This window comes from Mirounga angustirostris, unplaced genomic scaffold (assembly GCF_029215605.1).
Source record: "Mirounga angustirostris isolate CCGP_5_RB_7025 unplaced genomic scaffold, mMirAng1.0.hap1 SCAF_15, whole genome shotgun sequence".
Taxonomy (NCBI): domain Eukaryota; kingdom Metazoa; phylum Chordata; class Mammalia; order Carnivora; family Phocidae; genus Mirounga; species Mirounga angustirostris.
Window position 1 is genome coordinate 47,097,254 of NW_026991723.1, and position 20,275 is coordinate 47,117,528.

Here is a 20,275-nt window from a genome sequence, read left to right on the forward strand (position 1 = left end):
CAGCCATTCAGGAGGCTGGATGTCGGTTTTGAAAGAAATGGCGCTAAGCTCCACTTCTAGATTTGGGAAACGAGCGAAATTAAAGGAAACCGCTGCCTGCAGCCGACGCGACATCTGGACACTGAGTGGCGCTGGCGCCGCCGCAGCGGCGGGCTGGGCGCCCCACCAGGTAGGTGGAGCCGAACCCCAGCCCCGGGGTCCCTGCTGGGTCGGGGGCACCTCTTCCACCCTCTGCTGCCCGCGTCGCCGAGGGCGCGGGGCTGGGCGGAGAAGCCGGGCAGTTTTTATTTTCGGTTTTAACCTCCGAGAAGCAGCGCAACATCTGAACGCTTCTTCCTCTTTCCTCCGCCCGCGGCACTCCCCTCCCCCATGGGCTGCTCCCCGCTTTTCCCGGTTTCCCTGCGGCAGCCCGATTCCCGGCCGGCAGCCCTCCTCCTCCTCCTCCACCCTCCCGGCGCTCCGGCACCCTTCGCTTTCGCGGCCGGACTCCGCCGCGTGGTCGCTCTCCCCGCTCCTCCCTTCCTCCTCCTGCCCCTTTTCTCTTCCACACCACTGATTCTTTATTGCTCGGCCATCCTCCCTCCTCCTCCCGCTTCCCCGCCGTGGTCCACTCAGCACAGGAAAAGCGGGGGAAGGAAAGGAAGCAGCAGCATAAAGGAGGGGTGAGTCGAGGATACAGAGGCGGCCTGAGGACAAGGAGCTCGGTTCCCAGAGCGCAGTCTGGCAGGTCCCTGGCCGCGGGGCTGGATGGAGCTCGCACGCGGGCTCGCTGGCTCCACCGAGGCGGGGAGTCGAGCCCAGGACGCCGCTTTCCGGCGGGCGGCGCTGACTCGGTGCCCCAGCCTCCCCCGCCTGCAGTCAGTCGCGATCGATCTAGAGCCTCGCCCGCTGCAGGCGCGGCCTGGCCGGCCGGGCGTCAGGCAGAGGATGTGCGACTAGCTAGGCCCAGCCTTCGCGGAACCTTCAAGGTGGCCCGCCGCGCTGTGGCTTCTCCTTGTGCCCGGGCCTGGTGGTTTAGCGGCAGAAGAGGACCTCAGCATGAGAGCCGACGGGGCCTTATACATCAGGTGCCAAGCTCCGCGGTACGTGGAGACAGTGGGGTTTGCGTTGCCCAAGTCACCGTACACTACCGAGAGGCCAGGTCTGGCGGCAGGCTTCTGCCCGTTCTCCATCCCTCCCCTCATCGCAGGACTTAGCCGCCGACCAGGCCGGTTGCATGAAGTGAGACTTAGGTACCAGTCTTAAATAGCTACTCTAAATATCTAGATCTTCACAAACGCGCCTCTCCCCTCTCCTGTGGGATTCGCTCAGGATTTCCCGAGCACCGTGTTCCCTGCTGGGGCTACTTGCCACCCCTCCGTCCAGAGGGAATCCCCTTTCTCGGTCTTCATAGGCTAGCTCTTTCTCCTTCAGATCTCAAGTTTCCCTGCTCAGAGACTCTCCCTCTCTCAGGCCCCATCTTATCACCATGGTGGTTTTTTTTTTTTTTACCTTTTTGTATAGCATTTAGCGAACAAATTATCCTATGTAATTGTTTACTTGTTTGTGGTTTGTCTCTTACAGTAGTCTGTAAACTCCATGGGAGGCAGATCCTGCTCTCTTGCACTACACCGATGACCCTCCCCCCCCCCCCCCCCCCCCCGCCCTCCAAAAAAAAACTTCATAGAGGGGATGGATTAATAAAAATATACAATTATAATGAGGGGATTTCATTTTATGGCCCAGAGGAGGGGCACTTTAGAGGGTGGGTAGTTCAGAGGAAGCATCCTGGAGGAAAAAGGGAGCTGCCTGATTCCAGCATGGTATTATTGAAGGAACCTGGAGAAGTGGAAGAGTGAGGGTTTCCAGGCAGGCGATTAGCTGTGGCAGTAAACCATGGAAGAAGACGTGTGTTGCACATCTCCTGAAATTATTAGTTTCCAGAGAAAAATTGGAAAATTTTTATATAAAATTTCTAGAGAAATTCTGTTTCCAGAGAAACAGAACCAATAGGATGGGTGTGCGTGTGCCTGTGTGTATGATTTATTCTAAGGAACTAGCTTATCTGATTATAGGGGCTGGCAAGTCTGAAATCTGCAAGACAGATAGTTGAGGCTGGAGACCCAGGGAGGAGCTGATGCTGCAGTTTTGAGTCAAGCAGCCTGGAGAAGGAATTGCTTCTTTGGAAAAACTGTCTTTTCACTTAAGGCCTTGGTGAGTGCTGCACACATTATGGAGGGTAATCTGCTTTATTCAAAGTCTATGGATTTAAATGTTAATTATACTTAAAAGTACCTTCCCAGCAACATCTTGACTGGTATTTGACAAAACAGCTGGTAGTGTAACCTAGCCAAGGGGACACCTAATATTAAATATCATATTATCCCATTATGTCTGGGGTCTGCTGAGCCTCAGTTTTCCAGACAAGTTTAAATTCAGGAATCTGTCTGTATTGATTGGGCCCATATAACTTAACCTGTAGCCCTTTCATCTTCACCCAGACTTGTTCTGGGGATAAGGGAAGTTGCCCACTTCAGAGGAATGCCATTTGAGTAAGAGCATTAAGTAAGGTCATTCATTATACAATAAGCTCTGTGTTCAATGAATATAAGTTTTAAAATTTAAACTTAAATCCCATCTTGGTTTTCCCCTGCTGTCCAGTACCTGTGTTTTGTAAGTTGTGGCATGCAGGGGAATTCTATGCAATTTTAATAGTAGAGTAAGCAAAGTACAATTATGTAGATGAATCTTTAGCAAAACAACCAATTTGTGGCATTACAAAGACTTTTGGAATTCCAAATGACTTTTGGCTGTGTGCTCTTCAAAAAATGTAGGACCAAGGCCTGAGCATTAGTATGTGTACACCCTTTTACTTGTATTACTTATTGTATCGTACAGTGGCCCTTTGAATTTGGGATTACTGCTTCTATTTTACGGGTGAGAAAACTGAAGCCACAGGGGCTCAAATCTTGGACAGTCTATGGCCAGCAAGTGCTAGGGCTGGAATCATCAAGAAGGTTTTTGGACTACAAGCCTTGTGCTCTTTCTGTTGTACTAAAGGCTGGAGTCAATAGGGAATGAGCTATCAGTGGGTCATTTGTGCAAATAGAGAATCACTGAATGTGATTTCTTTTCTTTGCTCTTTTCCTTTGGCCTAAAAAACTGATCTCTTAGATCTTAGTTTTTTTTTTTTTTTTTAACTCATAAGTTTAAGGCATAGATCTCTCTTAGATTTTTTTTTTTTAAAGATGTTATTTATTTGACAGAGAGAGACACAGCAAGAGAGGGAACACAAGCGGGGGAGCAGGAGAGGGAGAAGCAGGCTTCCCGCTGAGCAGGGAGCCCGATGCGGGGCTCGATCCCAGGACCCTGGGATCATGACCTGAGCCAAAGGCAGACGTGTAATGACTGAGTCACCCAGGCACCCCCAAAAATATACTTTTTTTTTTTTTTAAAGAGCAGTTTTATGTTCACAGCCAAAGTAGCTCTTAGTTTTTTAATGGAGGAAAATTATTTTCTATTTTGGATCAGCAAATTCATCCCACAGGCAGAGATAGAAGAGGATATTTTACTTGCTTTGTGCCACTGCCCCCCCACTCCCATAATGTCCAGGATATTAGTTTCTTCTCTCAGGTAACTCTTGATGATCAGAATTCCGTGAGAAACTTCCATAATACTGCACATGTTCAAGCTGAAAACCCCAAAGGCATAAGACAAAAGTCACCATAAGCAAGATTTTAAAACTATCATTTGAACATATGACAAAAGATTAACTTTTAAAATATATAAATACATATATGAACAAAAAGGTAAACCAACAGAAATATGAGCAAAGAATACAATGGGTAGCTTATAGTAGACCATATACAAATGGTCAGAAAAATATATGAAAAGATACTCAGTTTTATTCACTGGTAAAGAAAGGTAACAGAAACCATGACATATCTATGGGTGTGGCAAAAATTTAAAAAGGAGTGATAATGTTGGTAAAGTCGTCAGGAAACAATCACACACACTATTGTAACTTGGTGTGATTGTTTTAGAAGGCAACTTTAGACTATTTATAAAAATTGAACATGCATACGTGTCCCTTTGACTTAGCAATTCCTCTCCTATAGCTCATATAAGTATGCAAAGATACACATACATAAATATATGCATGGAAATATATATACTATATATGTACTATGTATATATATGTATGGAAAGAGATATATGCTATGCATGCATGCATGTATTTGTGTTTATGATATTTGTATTTTTATATATACAGATATATGTTTATACACATATATAAAGATACATGTCCCTTTAACTCAGCGTTTCCACTCAATAACTCATACCAGTATGAAAAGTATATATCTATTTATGTGCATATATACACACACTCATATGTAATATTGAAGATATACAGACACACATATATACACATGCACGTATAAGTTTGGAAAGATTTTACACAGAGACACACATATGCACACACACTTTGTGTGCATGGGTGTGTGAGAGAGATATATTCTTTTTTTTTTGAGAGAGAGATATTCTTAACCCTTGAAGTTTCCCTCCTATAAATTTCTGCAGATAGTTCATGTAAGAATGCAAAAAAGATTCTTTACAGCATCATATATAGTAGCAAAAAAAAAAAGCAAGAAAGGAAAAAGGAGATAATTTATGTGTTTGCCAATAGATTTCTTTTTTAAACTGGGTTTCACCCATAAAATATAAAATTATACAGCCATAAAAAAATGAAGTGCATCTATCTGTCCTGCTAATGGAAGTTGTCTAAGATCTATTACTAATCAAAGAAAACAAATAGTTGTGGGATAGTATGATCCCATTTATGTTTTCCAAATGTGTGTACTGTGGGAGAGGTGTTTACAATGATATGTACCTATATTTCTGGAAGGTTAATTTAAAACATTTTAAAATAGTGGTTACCCCTGGGTAGTGAGAATGGGGAGGGGTAGTGAGGTTTTAGGAGATTTTTACTTAATTTTGTTTCTTTTTTGTACTGCTTGAAAGTTTACCGTGAAAGTAACCACCACAGACATCTCAAATGTAGAGATGCTAATTCTGTAGAGGTCTACAGAATGGTCAGTAAATCTAAATTTTAGAACATCTCTCTATGTAGGTGATTCTAATATGGAGCCAAGATTGAGAACCATGTCCCTATCTGTTGGTCTCCAATGACTGGCGGGGACAGCACTATCTTTTTAAAGATATAATAAATACCTGAGGTGAATGTAAAATGAAATGTCATTTAATTTTTCTCTAGAGAGAGGATGACATTACATTTTTTTGTTTGTTTGTTTACGGTGATATTTAAGCAGATCAAAAGGCTCCTGCAATCCTGGATAGATTTGTATGTGATAACTCTATCAAAGGCAGTCCAGAAATTAGAAAGTAGTAGAAGACGACCGAATATTTTAGGGAAGGTTAGTGTTTAAAACTCTAGGTGGCATGTTAGGAGGAGATACAGGGGGCTACAGACGTTTCTCCTGTGCCCTAGGAGAGGTGGTAGAACCCAGCAACTCAGACCCACAGGTATTGGAACTCTAATGCCTGGGGCTTCTGAGTGGGAAAGGGATTAACAGGTGTTTGGGGTTCCTTTGTAAACTTCCACTGTAACATAGATGGCTGTGAGTCAGCATGTCACCTTCACATATCTCTCAGGGATTTTCCCCCACCCCCGGCAAAATCTTCAGACTTCAAATTAGTCTATCAGAGTTGGATTCTCAGTTTTGATGTACATGCTGATTTATACTAGTGTGCTTGGTATGTAATCCATGCTAGTTACATATTATTTCATTAGTAGCACTTGTTTCAAAGCAAATTTGTGGCAAAATTAATAAAGAAATTATAAATATATAAATATATAAAATTTAAATATTTAAATTAAATTAAAACTTAATTAAAACTTAAAAATTTAGTAAATATATATAAATACTTAAATTTGTATATATTTATAATTATATATTATACATTATACATATTATACAGTTATATAATTAAATATAAATGATAAATATAAATGACTTACAAAAGTTACCATTTCTAAAAGTAAAGTAATTCTTTTCCTTATGCAAGGAATGATATTAAAATCTTCTGAGTGGGGGAGTCAAGAGGCAAGAAAGGAGCCATCCTGTTTGTCGTAGCTGAACTTGAGAAAAGTTTTACAGAAAACCAAGGCAGTAGGGAATGAGCAGATTCTGATTATTTTAGGCCTGGGAACATTTTGCAAATCCCGTCAGTATGTAGACCATATAAGTTTGTTTTGATTTGATTTGATTAATTCTGTTGAATTACTGACCTTGCACAAAACACCACCAAGCTGTTCCTCCTTGTATTCCTTTTGTTGCTTTCATCTCCTTCTCTGCCCTCCTGAATAGCGACAGGTACACATTTAGGTGATACAGAAGTCTTCCCTAACCAGCTGGTTTCTACTATCCCCCAGGCAAAATTTAAGGACCTAAAGTTTCAAGGAATCCAATAGAAACAAACCAGAAAGTACAGGCCCCTAGAAATGGGTCTGTAAGATCCATGACTGCTGTTTACCAAGTTACTTACCTTTGAATGACTATATATTTTAGCATTTTCTCACCTTCGCACTTTGTTCTTTCTGATATCCCCAACCTTCTCTCTCTCTCTCTGTCTCTCTCTCTCCCTCCCTCCCTCCCTCTTTTTAAGTAAGCTCTACAACCCAGCGTGGGGCTTGAACTCACCACCCCAAGATCAAGACTCAGAAATCAAGAATCACATGCTCTATCAACTGAGCCAGCTAGGTGCCCCAGCCCAACCTTTTCTCTTGGTTCTAACTCCTAAACCAACCCATTCTAGGTCAGAATCCCTTGTTATATGCTCATTTTAAAACCACTTTTTCTTTCAGAACATTTATATTAGTTTGCAATGCCTATTTCAGCATTACTTTATAAATCTATTTGGTCTACTTGCTTATCTCACTTTAAGAAACTAATTCCTCTAGTGGCTTTGAGTGGCATTAAGAGAAATGCAAAAAGCAACAGGGAAAATGAGGTAAAACAAAATGAAAAAGACCTGAACATTTAAACTATTAATTTGGAAAGCATCTTTTCTGCTCCTAGTTCTCGCAAATTTGTCTCGCAAATTTGTCTGTAATTTTTCAACTAACTGGTGGAGGTGGTGCTTAATAAAGATTTTTTTCCCTCCCAAGGCTCCAGAATTTTAAAATATGTCTTTCCTCTCTATTCTTCTATGTGTCTTTCCTTGACTCTTAGTATGGCACAATTATTACTAATAAAATGTAAGACCCCACTACATTCATATATGCCACAAATTCATAAAGGGGTAAAGCTTTAGTGATGGTAGGGAACTTTGGAGTTATCTAGTCTAATTCCCACCTTTTATAGATGAGGGAAATTGAGGCTAATCAAAGTCACAGGACTCAGGTCATGTAGTTGGAGAACCACTACTGGGACCCAGGTCTTCCATTTTTCCAATCAGGTCCTAACTTCTCTTTCCTTCCTTCCCTCTTTCCTTCCTTCCTTTCCTTTCCTTCCCTGGCATTATAAATAGGACAGGAGAAGATCATGGAAAGTATTGTGACACAACTATTGTTGCTCCTTCAAATAATTTTTAAACTTAAAATTGTATTATTTTCTTACATATGTTCTATCATCTATCATCTCTATGTTCATATCTATTTGTAGCTTAGTTAACTGAACACTGTGAAATTATACCAAGCCCCAAATTATTCAAGTTTTCACAGAAAGACTCAATAGGTTGTTAATAATGAAAACTTAGGACGTCAGGGGCACCTGGGTGGCTCAGTCATTAAGCGTCTGCCTTTGGCTCGGTCATGATCCCAGGGTCCTGGGATCGAGCCCCACATCGGGCTCCCTGCTCAGTGGGAAGCCTGCTTCTCCCTCTCCCACTCCCCCTGCTTGTGATCCCTCTCTCGCTACATCTCTGTCAAATAAATAAATAAAATCTTAAAAAAAAAAAAGAAAAAAGAAAACTTCGGATGTCAGAATTAGGTTGTAATTAGCTGCTAACATATACATGAAAGCAGATCTATTTTATTTTATTTTTAAATTTTTATTTATTTCTTTAATCTCTGCACCCAATGTGGGGCTTGAACTCATGACCCCAAGATCAAGAGTCAGATGCTCTATCTACCAATTGAGCCAGTCAGGCGCCCCAGACCTCTTGTATTTTAAGTGACACTGACTTTTGCATTTTCTACATAAGGCAGTCCACAGAAGTGCTTCTTCAGATGACTTCTATCATTTTTCCAGATCACTGATTCTACTTGCTCTTCTTCTGGTAGAATCTTGAACTGTGTCTTGAACATTGGAAGAATTATACCCTATTATAAAAAATAATCAACTAATATTTCTCTATCTTGTTCTCATCAGGGAAATGATACCTATCTCTCCGGTTTACGTATTAAATGAATATATTTTAATATATGCCTGGCACAAGTTATGTGTCAATAAGTGCTTACATATTTTTTCCAATAAGAAATGCTCTGATTCTCAACTAACTTTCCCCAGTAATGTGTTCATTTGGGTATACGGAATTGATGGGGAAGTAAAGACTTTTTTATTCAATTTAAAGAAACCCCTTCTTTTGGTCTCTCAAATTAGTTTTTTTTTTTTTTCTGTTTCTCTCACTCTCTTTCTCACACACACCCCATAAATCTTTTCCTAGTATGTGTAGCAGTTTTTTTTTTTATAAATTGTTGTCGGTATCATTTATCAATAATTATTATAAAGAGTGAGAGAAGTGAACCTCTTTGAGTCTTTAACATTTCTCAGGAGTTAGTGGTAAATCCATGATCATACATTTTTAAACCAAAATATCCACATCTTTGAGTCCAATCTATTGTTTTTTCTTTATTAAAGCATTGAAGTATCAGTTGTTCCAATGCTGTAAGGAATCAAGCAACACTGGACATTAAATCCCAAAGCAGTACACCTTTAGTTTGCTCAGCAGATATGAAGACATTCCACGAGCCATCATCATATATTTTAAACAGTTTTATACTCAATTTACTCTTTCAGTAACCCTTTGGGAAATACCTCAAAATAATTTACTGGGCAAGTGCATCAGTTTTCTAAAAGATATTTGGAATATTTCATAGTTTGACCCCCTGAGACACTCTAGTAAAGGAAACGGTCAGAAAATCTAACAAAGAAATAAATAGGTTAAGGATGAATGGGTCTAAGCTTTAGCACTGTGACAGAGCTTCATTTAAAAGCTGTATTTCTTCCTCACCGAGGAGCACGAGTTACTTTGTTATTTAAAGCTTCCCCAGTAAGAGTGTTACTGAAGAACAACTCAGAAGTACAAAATATCACAAAATCTTTTCATCTCCGGGGGGGGGGGGTTCTTTATCCTATCGTATATAGATGAAGCAAGTCCTTACAGTTAATCGCGACAGTTGCTCTCCCTACAATCCACCACGTCATCCTGTGCGCTGACTTCTGGAACTCCCCAAGAATCTCCCCTCGACTGAATAACAAACAGCAAGCACCTGCCCCTCTCCGGGAGCTGTTCTGTGTCGTCTTGACCCAGGGATTGTAGAACCTGTGGGCAAGTTCAAGGTGGCTCTCGCATCCTCCTTTCCCGTCACTATCCGGTGGAACTGGGCGCAAGTCCCCAGGGCTTCGCAGGTGACTTGGGTGGCAACACACAGCCTATAAAGCCTTGGGCACCTGCTGATGCCCTCTACTGTCGAACTCGTCTTTGGCATCGTTGTCTTCTCCTCAGTCTTCAGAGGTTTCCTTCTAGCCCCCGGCGCCTCAAACCCAGGTAGGGGCTGCGGATACGCTCCTTCAAGGTCAGAGGGCAAACGTGCCATCTGCCTCCTGCTCAAATGCCAATCATCGCCGCCTCCCACTCTGCCGCCAGCGTCTTTCCAGTGAAGTTTGGCAGACACCTGGGGTCGTTAGGGACTTTATAGGCCGCTTTTTGCCAGAAAACCCTGGACAGTAAACGACACCCGGGAGCTTCACGTTCAGCTCCTAAATCTCTCTGGAAATCCATTTGCACCACCTCTGCTTTTGGCTGCGCCGTGAGTGTGAGGGCGGGATCCAGGGGAAAAGAAGAAAGAAAAAAAAAATGTATTCATGGTCCGCTTCTCCTCCCCCACGGTGAGTCAAGTCTCTTGGAAGGCTTGCAGGCTTTCCGCCGCTCCACATTTGTAGCCTCCCTTGAACTAAGTTGGGGGTGGGGAACAGGGGAGAAACGAAGTGTCGTTGTGGGCGGCTGGGGGTACCTGCCATCAGTCTCCTGCAGCTGCGCGCAGGTACCCGGCGACAGCGCCGTGGCCCCGCTCCTCAGCCAGGTCCACGGGCAGGCGGCCCCAGGCATCGCGCACGTCCAGCCGCGCGCCGGCTCGGTGCAGCACCACGAGCGTGTCCAGGAAACCGTCCCGGGCCGCGTCGTGCACAGGTCGGGTGAGGGTGGTAGGGTCGGCGCAGTTGGGCTCCGCGCCGTGGCACAGCAGCAGCTCGGCCACGCGGGTGCTGCCCATCATCATGACCTGCCGGAGAGAGCAGAGTGGTCAGGGCGGCGGTGGTCAGGGCAGCAAGATGCAGGCCTGGACCGGGACAGGTAGAACCGTTTCAAAGAAATACCTATTCATGAAGTATCCACCTAACGCAGGGGCGCTTACAAGTCTCAGGAGTCTGGTTATGCTTCCTTTGCTGATGCAATCCCAACACCCTCCCCCCTCTCCCCTTTTATAACTCTTTACTCAGTCCTAACTGGGTTGCATTTTATTTTCCAAACATGCGGAGACAAGAAAGAGCTGATAATAAAGCTCTAATAGTCGTTGCGCGAAAAAGAAAATTTTGATTTCTGTTGGAACATGGGAATCTATTTTGTTAAATGATTTATGGGCAGTTACGTCTAAAATGTCTTGATGTCTCTCCCACCTCAGCCATGATCCGGATCTAAAAATATTTACTAGGCAGTCAGCTGATATTTTTAAGAGAGAAATGCTTTAGAGGAGAAATAATGTTTTATTTTTTAATTTTTTAAGAGTTTATTTATTTGACAGAGACAGCCAGAGAGGGAACAAAAGCAGGGGAGTGGGGGAGGGAGAAGCAGGCTTCCTGCAGAGCAGGGAGCCCGATTTGGAGCTCAATCCCAGAACTCCGGGACCATGACCTGAGCTGAAGGCGGATGCTTAATGATTGAGCCACCCAGGCGCCCCAGAAATAATGTTTTAAGTTGTTTAGTTTTCCTCTTATATCCCCTGTGGGAGGCTTTTACATTTCATTGTCATATATGTTTGCGCTCATAAACTGAATATAGTCTGACAGTTTGAGCCAAAATTGGAGATAGAGGGGAAAAAGTAATGTCACGTCTAGTCTTATAAGATGATGGAAACAAGTTATTTTTTTAACATGATTTACCATTTTTAATATTTTAAGTTTACATTATAGGTAAGGGATAAAGTTTAAAGGGTAATATATTTAATGTAACATAAACACTATATTTACATTGTACAGGATTTTATAATGTAACAGGATTTTATAATGTTAGATAGTAAATAATTTGCTGTGTAAAAAAGAGCTCGGATGTTAGTGAAATCAGAGCAATGCATAATTTAGAAAAAAGATGTTTTGGAGCTGTAAGCCTGTAGCATCCACTTGTGTACATGTACATTATACAAGCATTTACTTTCTTATTTTAACAATAAAACAGTTTTTGATAACTAAATATCCAAAACGGAGTTCTTTATTCTTGTGAGTTTATGTATTTTAAAATGGACCATGTAATTGAAAGACAGTACTTTTTGTTTCATGAATATTAGAAACATCCATTTCCTCCCTTAAAAACCATGATATGTTATCATTTCCACTAGTGATGTATGTCAGATATTTCATATATAGAGGGAAAAAAAGTGGTTCTTAGTATCTCAGAAAATGATGAATTAAAACTATAATTAAAATCTCTTAAAATTATTAATATCATTTGACGTCTTTAATAACTACAATATTTTTGCTGCTTTAAACTATCCCTCATTTCTTTTTCTTTTCTTTTTTTTAAAGATTTTATCCCCTTATTTGAGAGCGCATGCATGGTGCGTGCACACACACAAGCAGGGGAGGCAGGAGAGGCAGAGGGAGAGGAAGAAGCAGACTCCCCGCTGAGCAGGGAGCTGGAGGTAGGGCTTGATCTCAGGACCCTAAGATCATGACCCCAGGGGAAGGCAGATGCTTAATCGACTGAGCCACCCAGGCGCCCCAAGCTATCCCTCACTTCTTATAACACTTTTCTAAGAATGCAAAAGGAATGAACATATATTTCTTTAAAAATCTACACAATTAATAAGATTCCTTAATAACAGCTTGGTTCTAGAACGTGACACTGAGATCAATACTAACCATCATAGTCAACAATAAAGCACAAAACATTACCTTGGATTTTAAAGGAATTAAAAAAAATCAGTACTAATTAAAGGGATTCATAAACATACTGAATAAAGGATTTTAACAATGAAGAGGCGAATTATTTATGTAGACCCTCTGCCATTTAAAAAGGACGTAAAAATTGCTGCAAGCATGCTTTTGTAATCTAATCACTGTATAATTAAACAAAAATCTATGAAAGCATATTTTTCTTATGTAACACTCAAGAGACCCTGCTAACGTAAAAGGAATTAAGTTCTGTGGTCGAGGAATCCTGGCTTATCTCTTTGTATTCAGTTTTCCTCTATGAGAAAAGAATAAGAGAATTTCATATTGCAGCCTAGAAGTGCACGGTAATTTTTTTCATGCACTATGATTCTGCATGATTCCTCAAATCTAATCCAGATTGTGTAATTTTGTCATTTAATTATCTCTATCAGTGAAAGTTGATCGATATTTATTGAAAGACACAAAAATTTTCCTCCCCAAATAACCCTCCCTTTCCCCCCAATTGAATTTATCCCTTGCATCTGTGATCACAAGACAGGAGAGGGAATATTGACATTTTTTCCACTACTAAAAAGAAAACCAAACTGAAGTAGTGGTTTTTTTCAATCCCTTTCTTTAGGATCCTTGGTGGGGGAGAACCTGCTTTACACCTGGGCGCCACACCTCAAGGAAGAGAGACACAGGTACGTTGGTGAAGATCTCGGTCCCAGCCGCGTCCCACGGAGGCCGCTCCCCTTTGTTCATGCGCCCCCTGCCGGCGAGGCCCCAGGGCCCCAGCTACCTGGATCGGCCGCCTCCCGAAGCGGTTGACTCCGTTGGGATCCGCACCGGTTTCCAGGAGCTGCCGCACGGTCTCCACTTGCCCCTGCGCCGAGGCGTTGGCCAGGCCCGCGTCGTCGCCACCACCACCGAGCATGCCCTTGTCCTCCTCGCGCATTTCGCAGGCCGCAGACGCAGACTGACCGGGATAATCCACCGCTGGCCGCGAGCGTCGCCACACTCCCTTGTTCCCCACCTCGTCTAGGCGCCGTCTCCCCTCCGTGGGAAAGTTCAGGTCAGCTTCAGCCCTCTTTCGCCGTCCTTCTGTCGCCTTGGAGGTCCTTGCAATGTCGTGCCACTCGTGGTTAAACCGGGCTTTTCCCGGCTCACTCCCGGGGAAAAGCGCCTCGCGTGGCCGCAGCCGAGCGCAGGGCGCCTCCGGCCGCCGAGCGCGGGCGCGTCGCAGCGTTCTCACTGCGGAGCCTCGCTCCGGCTAGATGGCGAGCTGGCTGGGAATGAATCCGTTTCACGCTGGGCGGCCGGGCAGGGCATTCCCCACCCCCTTAGGCTCCGCCCCCTGTCCGGCCGGCCGGCGCTGGCACTTCCCACTCGGTTGGCCGGGAGGCCTGGCCGGCAGATGACGTTACAGCCGACGAGGTAGGGGCGGGAGGGGGGGAAGCCAGCCCGGACTGTGCTGGGACGCATGCGCCAGACACCGGGCGTGCGGAGCTTGCTGTCCTGCTGGCCCAGTGTCCTGCAAGGCCTTAGCTAAGGTTTTGGAAAAGTTGAATTAATGCAGTCAGCTCCTAATGCCCTCCCTCCAGCAGGCGGAGCAGAGGATTTCTATTCCTTCAGCCCTGTGCCAGCTGGTTTCACTCTGGAGACGTTAGTCGTTCCTTGTGCAATTGAACGACTGGCTAAGAGGCATTCAAAATAACTTCGTCTCCCCTAAGATTTCTGAAAGTGACATTTTTGCACCTGTCATGCAGGTTAAATTCATCCTCAGGGAGTACTTGAACTTCACTAGCTTCACATCTTGCATCAACCTTAGCAATTTTCTTTTGGGTGTGTCTTCTTAGTTGAATTAGTCAAAAATCAGTCACAGTGAAAAATCCTGAGAATCCTGTTTTGAATGTGTTTTTTATTCTTTTCATCTTTGAATAATGGATACACACACACACACACACACAACTCCAAAAAACAAACCTAGTTTGGGAATGACAATGGCAACCTGGTACACGTGAGACTTTTAAAAAATATAAATATGTATTTTAAGAATCTGAGATTCCAGTTTCATGATATTTGAATAGTATTATTTTTGTTTGCACTCTTACCTATTTAAACCCACTTCGCAAGTATTTGATTTTTATTTATCATGAGTAATAAAGGAAATTTATGCAGTAATAATGAAGCATAATAAAACAGGGGTGTGGTGCTGGGCCTGTCATTAAACAGGATGAACCTGTCATTAAATCCTCTTCTGAAGATTTAAAGGCCAATTGCCTTTCTTCCCAATCTTCCTAGGTGTTTGAATTAACATATGTATTGCTTTAAAGATTTAAAAAATTGCAGCTGATGTTCGATTAAAATAGGAAGAGAACCACAAGTTATGTATCTGTTGTCTGAAAGCTTTGGTGAGGAACTACATTAGACTGAGCTTCTTCTAACACGGAACAGTTCTTATTTACAAGTTAATTTTGGTTCAGAGTGCAGAGGAAGAGTGCCTAAGGAAGGGCAATTGCTTGCTTACTCATAAATGGGAGTTTGTTTCACATGTTTCTTTTTTTTTAATTTTTAAAGATTTTATTGATTTATTTGACAGAGAGAGACACAGCGAGAGAGGGAACACAAACAGGGGGAGTGGGAGAGAGAGAAACAGGCTTCCCGCTGAGCAGGGAGCCTGAATGCGGGCTCCATCCCAGGACCCTGAGATCTCGATCTGAGGCAAAGGCAGACGCTTAATGACTGAGCCACCCAGGCGCCCCTCACGTGTTTCTTCTAGCACACCTTAGCTTGGGCTCCCCCTCCCCAATCCATTGAAGAATAAGGAAGAGTTCTTCAAAGACAGGGGAGCATAGAAGTGGTGGTTAGGGATGAAGATCTACTGACTGAGACAGAGTTGAAATCCACCTGGATAGGGAAGGGGAGGAGGCAGCATTGATAATCTTACCCCATCTCATTTCTTAGTTTTCAGCTTCTTAATTTCTCTATCTTTCCCTCTTATTTGAACCTCCACTCTTATCTGAAAAAGAAAAGTCCTTTTATTTGTTGATGGTGGCTCCATTTCTTGGTCTGGCCAGAGGAATAGAAGTCTACTTCTGGTTGAAAAGCATAGATGAGCTGTTTTTGACCAGTCTTTGGAGCTAGTCCCCACCCATGGTGTATTGGAGATTACAGGTGTGTAGGCAGAATGGGAGAAGGAAGAGGAAATATAGACAGTGGGAAGCCAGAGTTTTGAAATGGATGGCATTGTTTCTTTGGCAGTCACTCTGAGGGGCTGAGTCATCAGACTGATAGTGGCGGATGTGGTGGCAAATGGACTCAGTCCAGAGTATCTTCATCAGAACAGCCTAGCTACCCTGAAATTTAGTGCATAGCCAAATGTAAAAAGGCAGGTTGCCTTTTAAAGGAGTGTTGTTGGGGTCTTTCTTCTAACAGATCCAGTAATTAAATTAGTTCAACAAAATTTAGCTCAGTATGTCCTATATTCCGGGAGTCCACAATTGAGTAAGATGTGGGTGCTAGCTTTTAAGAAAGTCTCCCTGGTGGCACTCAAAACTAATAAATAGAGAGTTTCAATTTAATGCAATAACTTTACTGAGGATGTATCTATAGGATATTTTGGGAGTAAGAAGAGGGGAACTTAAATCAAGATGGAGATGCAGAGGAGTTACCAGATGAAGAGTCTCTAAAGAATGCATCAGAAAATATTTCCTGTGTTCTAGATTTGAGCTTTGGATTTCTCTGAAACTTAGCAAAAAGGTCAGAAAAAGATAGCATGAGCCAATTTTTGAGCCACTTTCTTAAGTGGTAAGCATGGCAAAGTGTCTGAAAAAATGAAAACTATTTGGAGTTGATAAGGAGATGGAAGAAAATTGTTTTTAGTTGAAGGGGACATAGACAAAGAGTGGTAAGATAGAGAAAAAGCCAATTAGCCGAAAGTCTGAGAATCTTCCACGAGGCAGATATGTGAGCTTCACTCAGTGAGTTGACTGGGAAAGAATTTTGGGCGGGGGAAATGTTGCTAGCGGTACGCGCGATTACTAGCACCACGGACAGCGTCTTCCTAGGAAGCGCATCTAGGTGGTCCTAACCCACTCCAGACTGAGAATTCCTGAGAAAGCTTCACACTTGATCTTCCAAACCCCTTTTCTCCCCTGAAATTCAAAGAATCACATGGAAACTCGACGGACTAATTTACAAAACATCTTTACAATGGACTGCTTAATCTGATTTCCAAATATTACTGGATTATCTAATATTCTCTATGTAAAGAACATGAAATCGTCTCTATATTTAAAAGAAGAGAGGAGAAATATACTTAATGTCTACCCTGTTCCAAGTGATTTACAAGTATTTCATTTAACTCTCATAAAACTCCACTGCAAAATGTATCAGTTTCTCAATTTTACAGACAAAAGGATCAAAGAAATTAAGTAACTTGCATACTAGTTAAGCATTGTTGGAGGTAGGGTCTAACCTGTGTGTCTTCAAAGCCTCTACCCCTAACACTACATAGTGTTTTTAGCAGCTGTCATGGTAGGCTTCACTGGAAAAAAAAGTGCAATGAACTGGCTTATAATTATTTTCCAGCCTACATTGTGTTTTCCAGATGGTTCACCTCACAGCACACCCTTAATAGACTTCAAAGATGACATTTCACATGTAATACAATAGCACATTTGTCTTGGACAATAGGGTGAGATAATGAAACATTTTACCTCTCCCTGAAACCCAGCTGTCTCTAGGATGAAACACAACTTATTGTTAATGCTTGAAACATATTTAAGAGATGAAGTGGATGAGAACATAGCGGGCAGCTGAAACTTAGAATTGTCACAGCTATGCCATTTAATAGGGTGGATAATTTATAAGTGAGAAAAGGGAGAAAGTAAATGGTAAAGTGGCATAGAATTTTGGAGGTAAATAGAAGGGAATGAGTAGAGGGGTGGCTGGGTGGCTCAGTCAGTTAAGTGTCTGCCTTTGGCTCAGGTCATTATTCCAGGGTCCTGGGATTGAGCCCCATGTCGGGCTCCTTGCTCAGCGGGAGCCTGCTTCTCCCTCTGCCTGCCATTCCTCTGTTCGTGCTCTCCCTCCCTCCCTCTCTTTCTCTCTCTCTGACAAACAAACAAATCTTAAAAAAAAAAAAGGGAATGAGTAGAATCGGTTTCAATATTACAAATAATGCAAATTTCCAGTGAAAATGTTCATATTCTAGTTGGTGAAACTATATATGAACTCACTATCAAAGTGTGAATACAAATCAATTTGTATTTGTATGACCCACCTCCCATCAGGAGACTTGATTCTCTCCATTTCATCAGTTGAGATTTATGCTTCAGGATTCATAGTATATCTCTTTCTATATTCCCATATTTATTTCTTTCCTTTTTTTAAAAGAAGATTTTGTTTGTTTATTTGAGAGAGAGAGAGAGTGCACAGCAGGGGGGAGGGGCAGAGGGAGAGGGAGAAGCAGACTCCCTGTTCAGCAGGGAGCCCCAGGGAGGGCTTGATCCCAGGATCCCAAGATCACGACCTGAGCTGAAGGCAGATGCTCAACCAACTGAGCCACCCAGGCGCCCCTCCCATATTTATTTAAGTTTAATTGAACAGTGGACATTTTAGCATCTATATTAGTTTTCCAAGGCTGCCATAAAACAATACTGTAGACTAGTTGGCTTAAACAATAGAAATTTATTTTCTCAGCTTGGTTTCTCCTGAGGTGTCTCTCCTAGGTTTGCAGGTGGTCACATTCCTGCTGCTTCTTCTCATATTCATCCTGTGTGCATGTAAGTCCCTGGTAATCTCTTTTGTGTGTTCAAATTCCCTCTTCTCATAAGGACACTAGTCAGATTGGATTAGGACCCACTCCAACAGCCTCATTTTAACTTAATCACTTCTCTACATGCCCTATCTTCAAATACAGTCACATTCTGAGATACTGAAGGTCAAAGATTTAACATATGAATTTTGGGGGGACACAATTCAGTCTATAATGGAGTCTTTCCCAATTTCTACACATACCATTTTTATTAATTTGTTTATTTGAACAAGGGTAAAAATAATGTCAACACATTGAAATTTGTTGATATTGACACCAGTCTCTTGTGTCTCTTTTATATTTTATTTATTTATTTTTTAAATATTTTATTTTTAAGTAATCTCTACACCCAATGTGGGGCTCAAACTCACAACCATGAGATCCAGAGTCACTTGCTCTACTGACTGAGCCAGCCAGGCACCCCAATTTGTGTCTTTTCTAATCTATAGACTTTTCTTTCTTTCTTTCTTTCTTTCTTTCTTTCTTTCTTTCTTTCTTTCTTTCTTTCTTTCTTTCTCTTTTCAATTTATTTGTTGCATGAATGGGATTGTTAGTTCTGGAGTTTTCTGAAGTCTGAGCTTTGCAGAATGCTTCTTCATGATGACAGTTAACATTTTTCTCTGTCACCTGTATTTCTTGTAATTTATTATTTAGATCTAGAGTCTGGATGTGATTCAAGTTGGATATTTTGGCAAAAACACTTTATAAGTAGTATAAACTTCTACCAAAAGGCACATAATCTGGTTGCTTCTCCATGATTATAGCAGCCATTGATAATTATTTCTTAAATCTATTATTTCCTTAGTGGTCACAAAATGGTGGCATTCTAATTCTACCATCCCTGCTTCATTTAATAGCTGAAATACTTCTATAAAGAGAAAGCTTCCTTTGCTATCTACTTGTTTGCCCTCAGGTATATATAAGAAAGACAGGGGAAGTATTCTATTTTTAAATTTATTTATAGGTTTTAAAACTAATGATTTGAGCTTCCAGCATCTTTCAGAGGTGACTAATGATTTTTGAATTATTGTAAACTTGTGGATTTGAACATAATTGATGTGTTTTCATCCACTATAATTATCATTCCTATTGATTCTCAAGGCCTGTCTTTGGCCATTGAGAGCCTCTGCAAGTTGGTTCCTGAGACTTTTAATGTGACTCCAGTAGTCTTTGACAGAATCCTTGATTTTTGGTATGGCAACGTATTCCAGTTTTATCTTATACTTTTCATGTACTATATATAGAATCAACCATTTCTCCAAGGAGCATTGATTCTTTTTAATGGAGAATGGTATTTAAAAAGTACATTGTCAGTGCTGAGGACCTTATTGCCACCCAGCAGGCCATGATATTTCAAGGCCTTTATGTTTACATATAAAACATAAATTTAGCTTCTTTGCTCAGAATATTTACACATATTTTCACTTACATGAATGTCCAGGGGGTTGTTGAAAATTCAATGGTGTGAGTCTTTGGGCCTATCTTTGAGCCCAGAGGGCCCCCAAGTCATTGTTACAACAAAAAATGCCACCAAAAAATATCCAAAATACCCCATAGGGTGGCTCCCTTAGAAAAATCACTGATTTCAATGACACATGGATAGAGGGAGATGAGATCAAAGGGATGATTTCATTATAAAATAAAAAATCTTCTGCTTTACGATTTGTCTACCTCCCTTCCACACACCCCCAACTGGATCCAGACTTTGTGTGTGCTCGGGAAGTTTGAACTTCTTCAGGTGTACTCATGGAAGTATACTGCACTCAGTTCAGGCATAAAATCATTTATTTCTTCATTTTATCAAATTTTATCTTCCCATTGAAGCTTGTTCTTGAATAAAGTTTTCCTTTATTGTTAAATCATGGCAGAGACCCCACTTAAAAACATTAGGCCAATCTTGGCCTGTGTACCTTATAATACCAGTAATGTACAGTTCTTGTTTGCCAGAAATTTCATGATGAAAGAGCCTTCTCAAGTTGAAGAGAACTCAGTAGGCCATCACATGCCGAGGGGGAGAGCATCAGTATCCAAACATTACCTACTACTGAAGTGACTTTATGCTAAAGTTAGACATGTTGAATAACAC

The 20,275-nt window shown here is 41.8% G+C and overlaps 1 protein-coding gene and 1 long non-coding RNA gene across 6 annotated transcripts in view; one reads left to right on the forward strand and one right to left on the reverse strand.

Annotated features, from left to right (window-relative positions):
* The first annotated feature begins 29 nt into the window (after positions 1–29).
* Positions 30–20,275, forward strand: part of LOC135362759 (uncharacterized) — a 241,342-nt gene continuing 221,096 nt past the window's right edge. For 3 of the 4 annotated variants that reach the window (XR_010407885.1, XR_010407887.1, XR_010407888.1), the window contains exons 1-3: positions 30–169; positions 2,055–2,193; positions 13,009–13,072. This is a non-coding gene — a long non-coding RNA (uncharacterized LOC135362759). Of the gene's footprint in view, positions 170–2,054; positions 2,194–9,368; positions 9,509–13,008; positions 13,073–20,275 lie in introns of those variants that run through there. The other variant, XR_010407886.1, reaches the window with a different exon arrangement.
* LOC123849685 (cyclin-dependent kinase 4 inhibitor B) lies at positions 8,833–13,326 on the reverse strand. Of its 2 annotated transcripts, XM_064580045.1 has the most exons (3): positions 13,171–13,326; positions 10,238–10,504; positions 8,833–10,026 (listed from the first exon to the last, which is right to left on the reverse strand). In XM_064580045.1, exons 1-2 carry the CDS (start codon positions 13,324–13,326, stop codon positions 10,244–10,246), a joined length of 417 nt encoding a protein of 138 aa, XP_064436115.1. In that variant the 3' UTR covers positions 8,833–10,026; positions 10,238–10,243. The 2 variants fall into 2 exon arrangements, with proteins under 2 accessions (XP_064436115.1, XP_064436116.1); XM_064580046.1 differs by having other exon boundaries at positions 8,833–10,504; positions 13,053–13,190.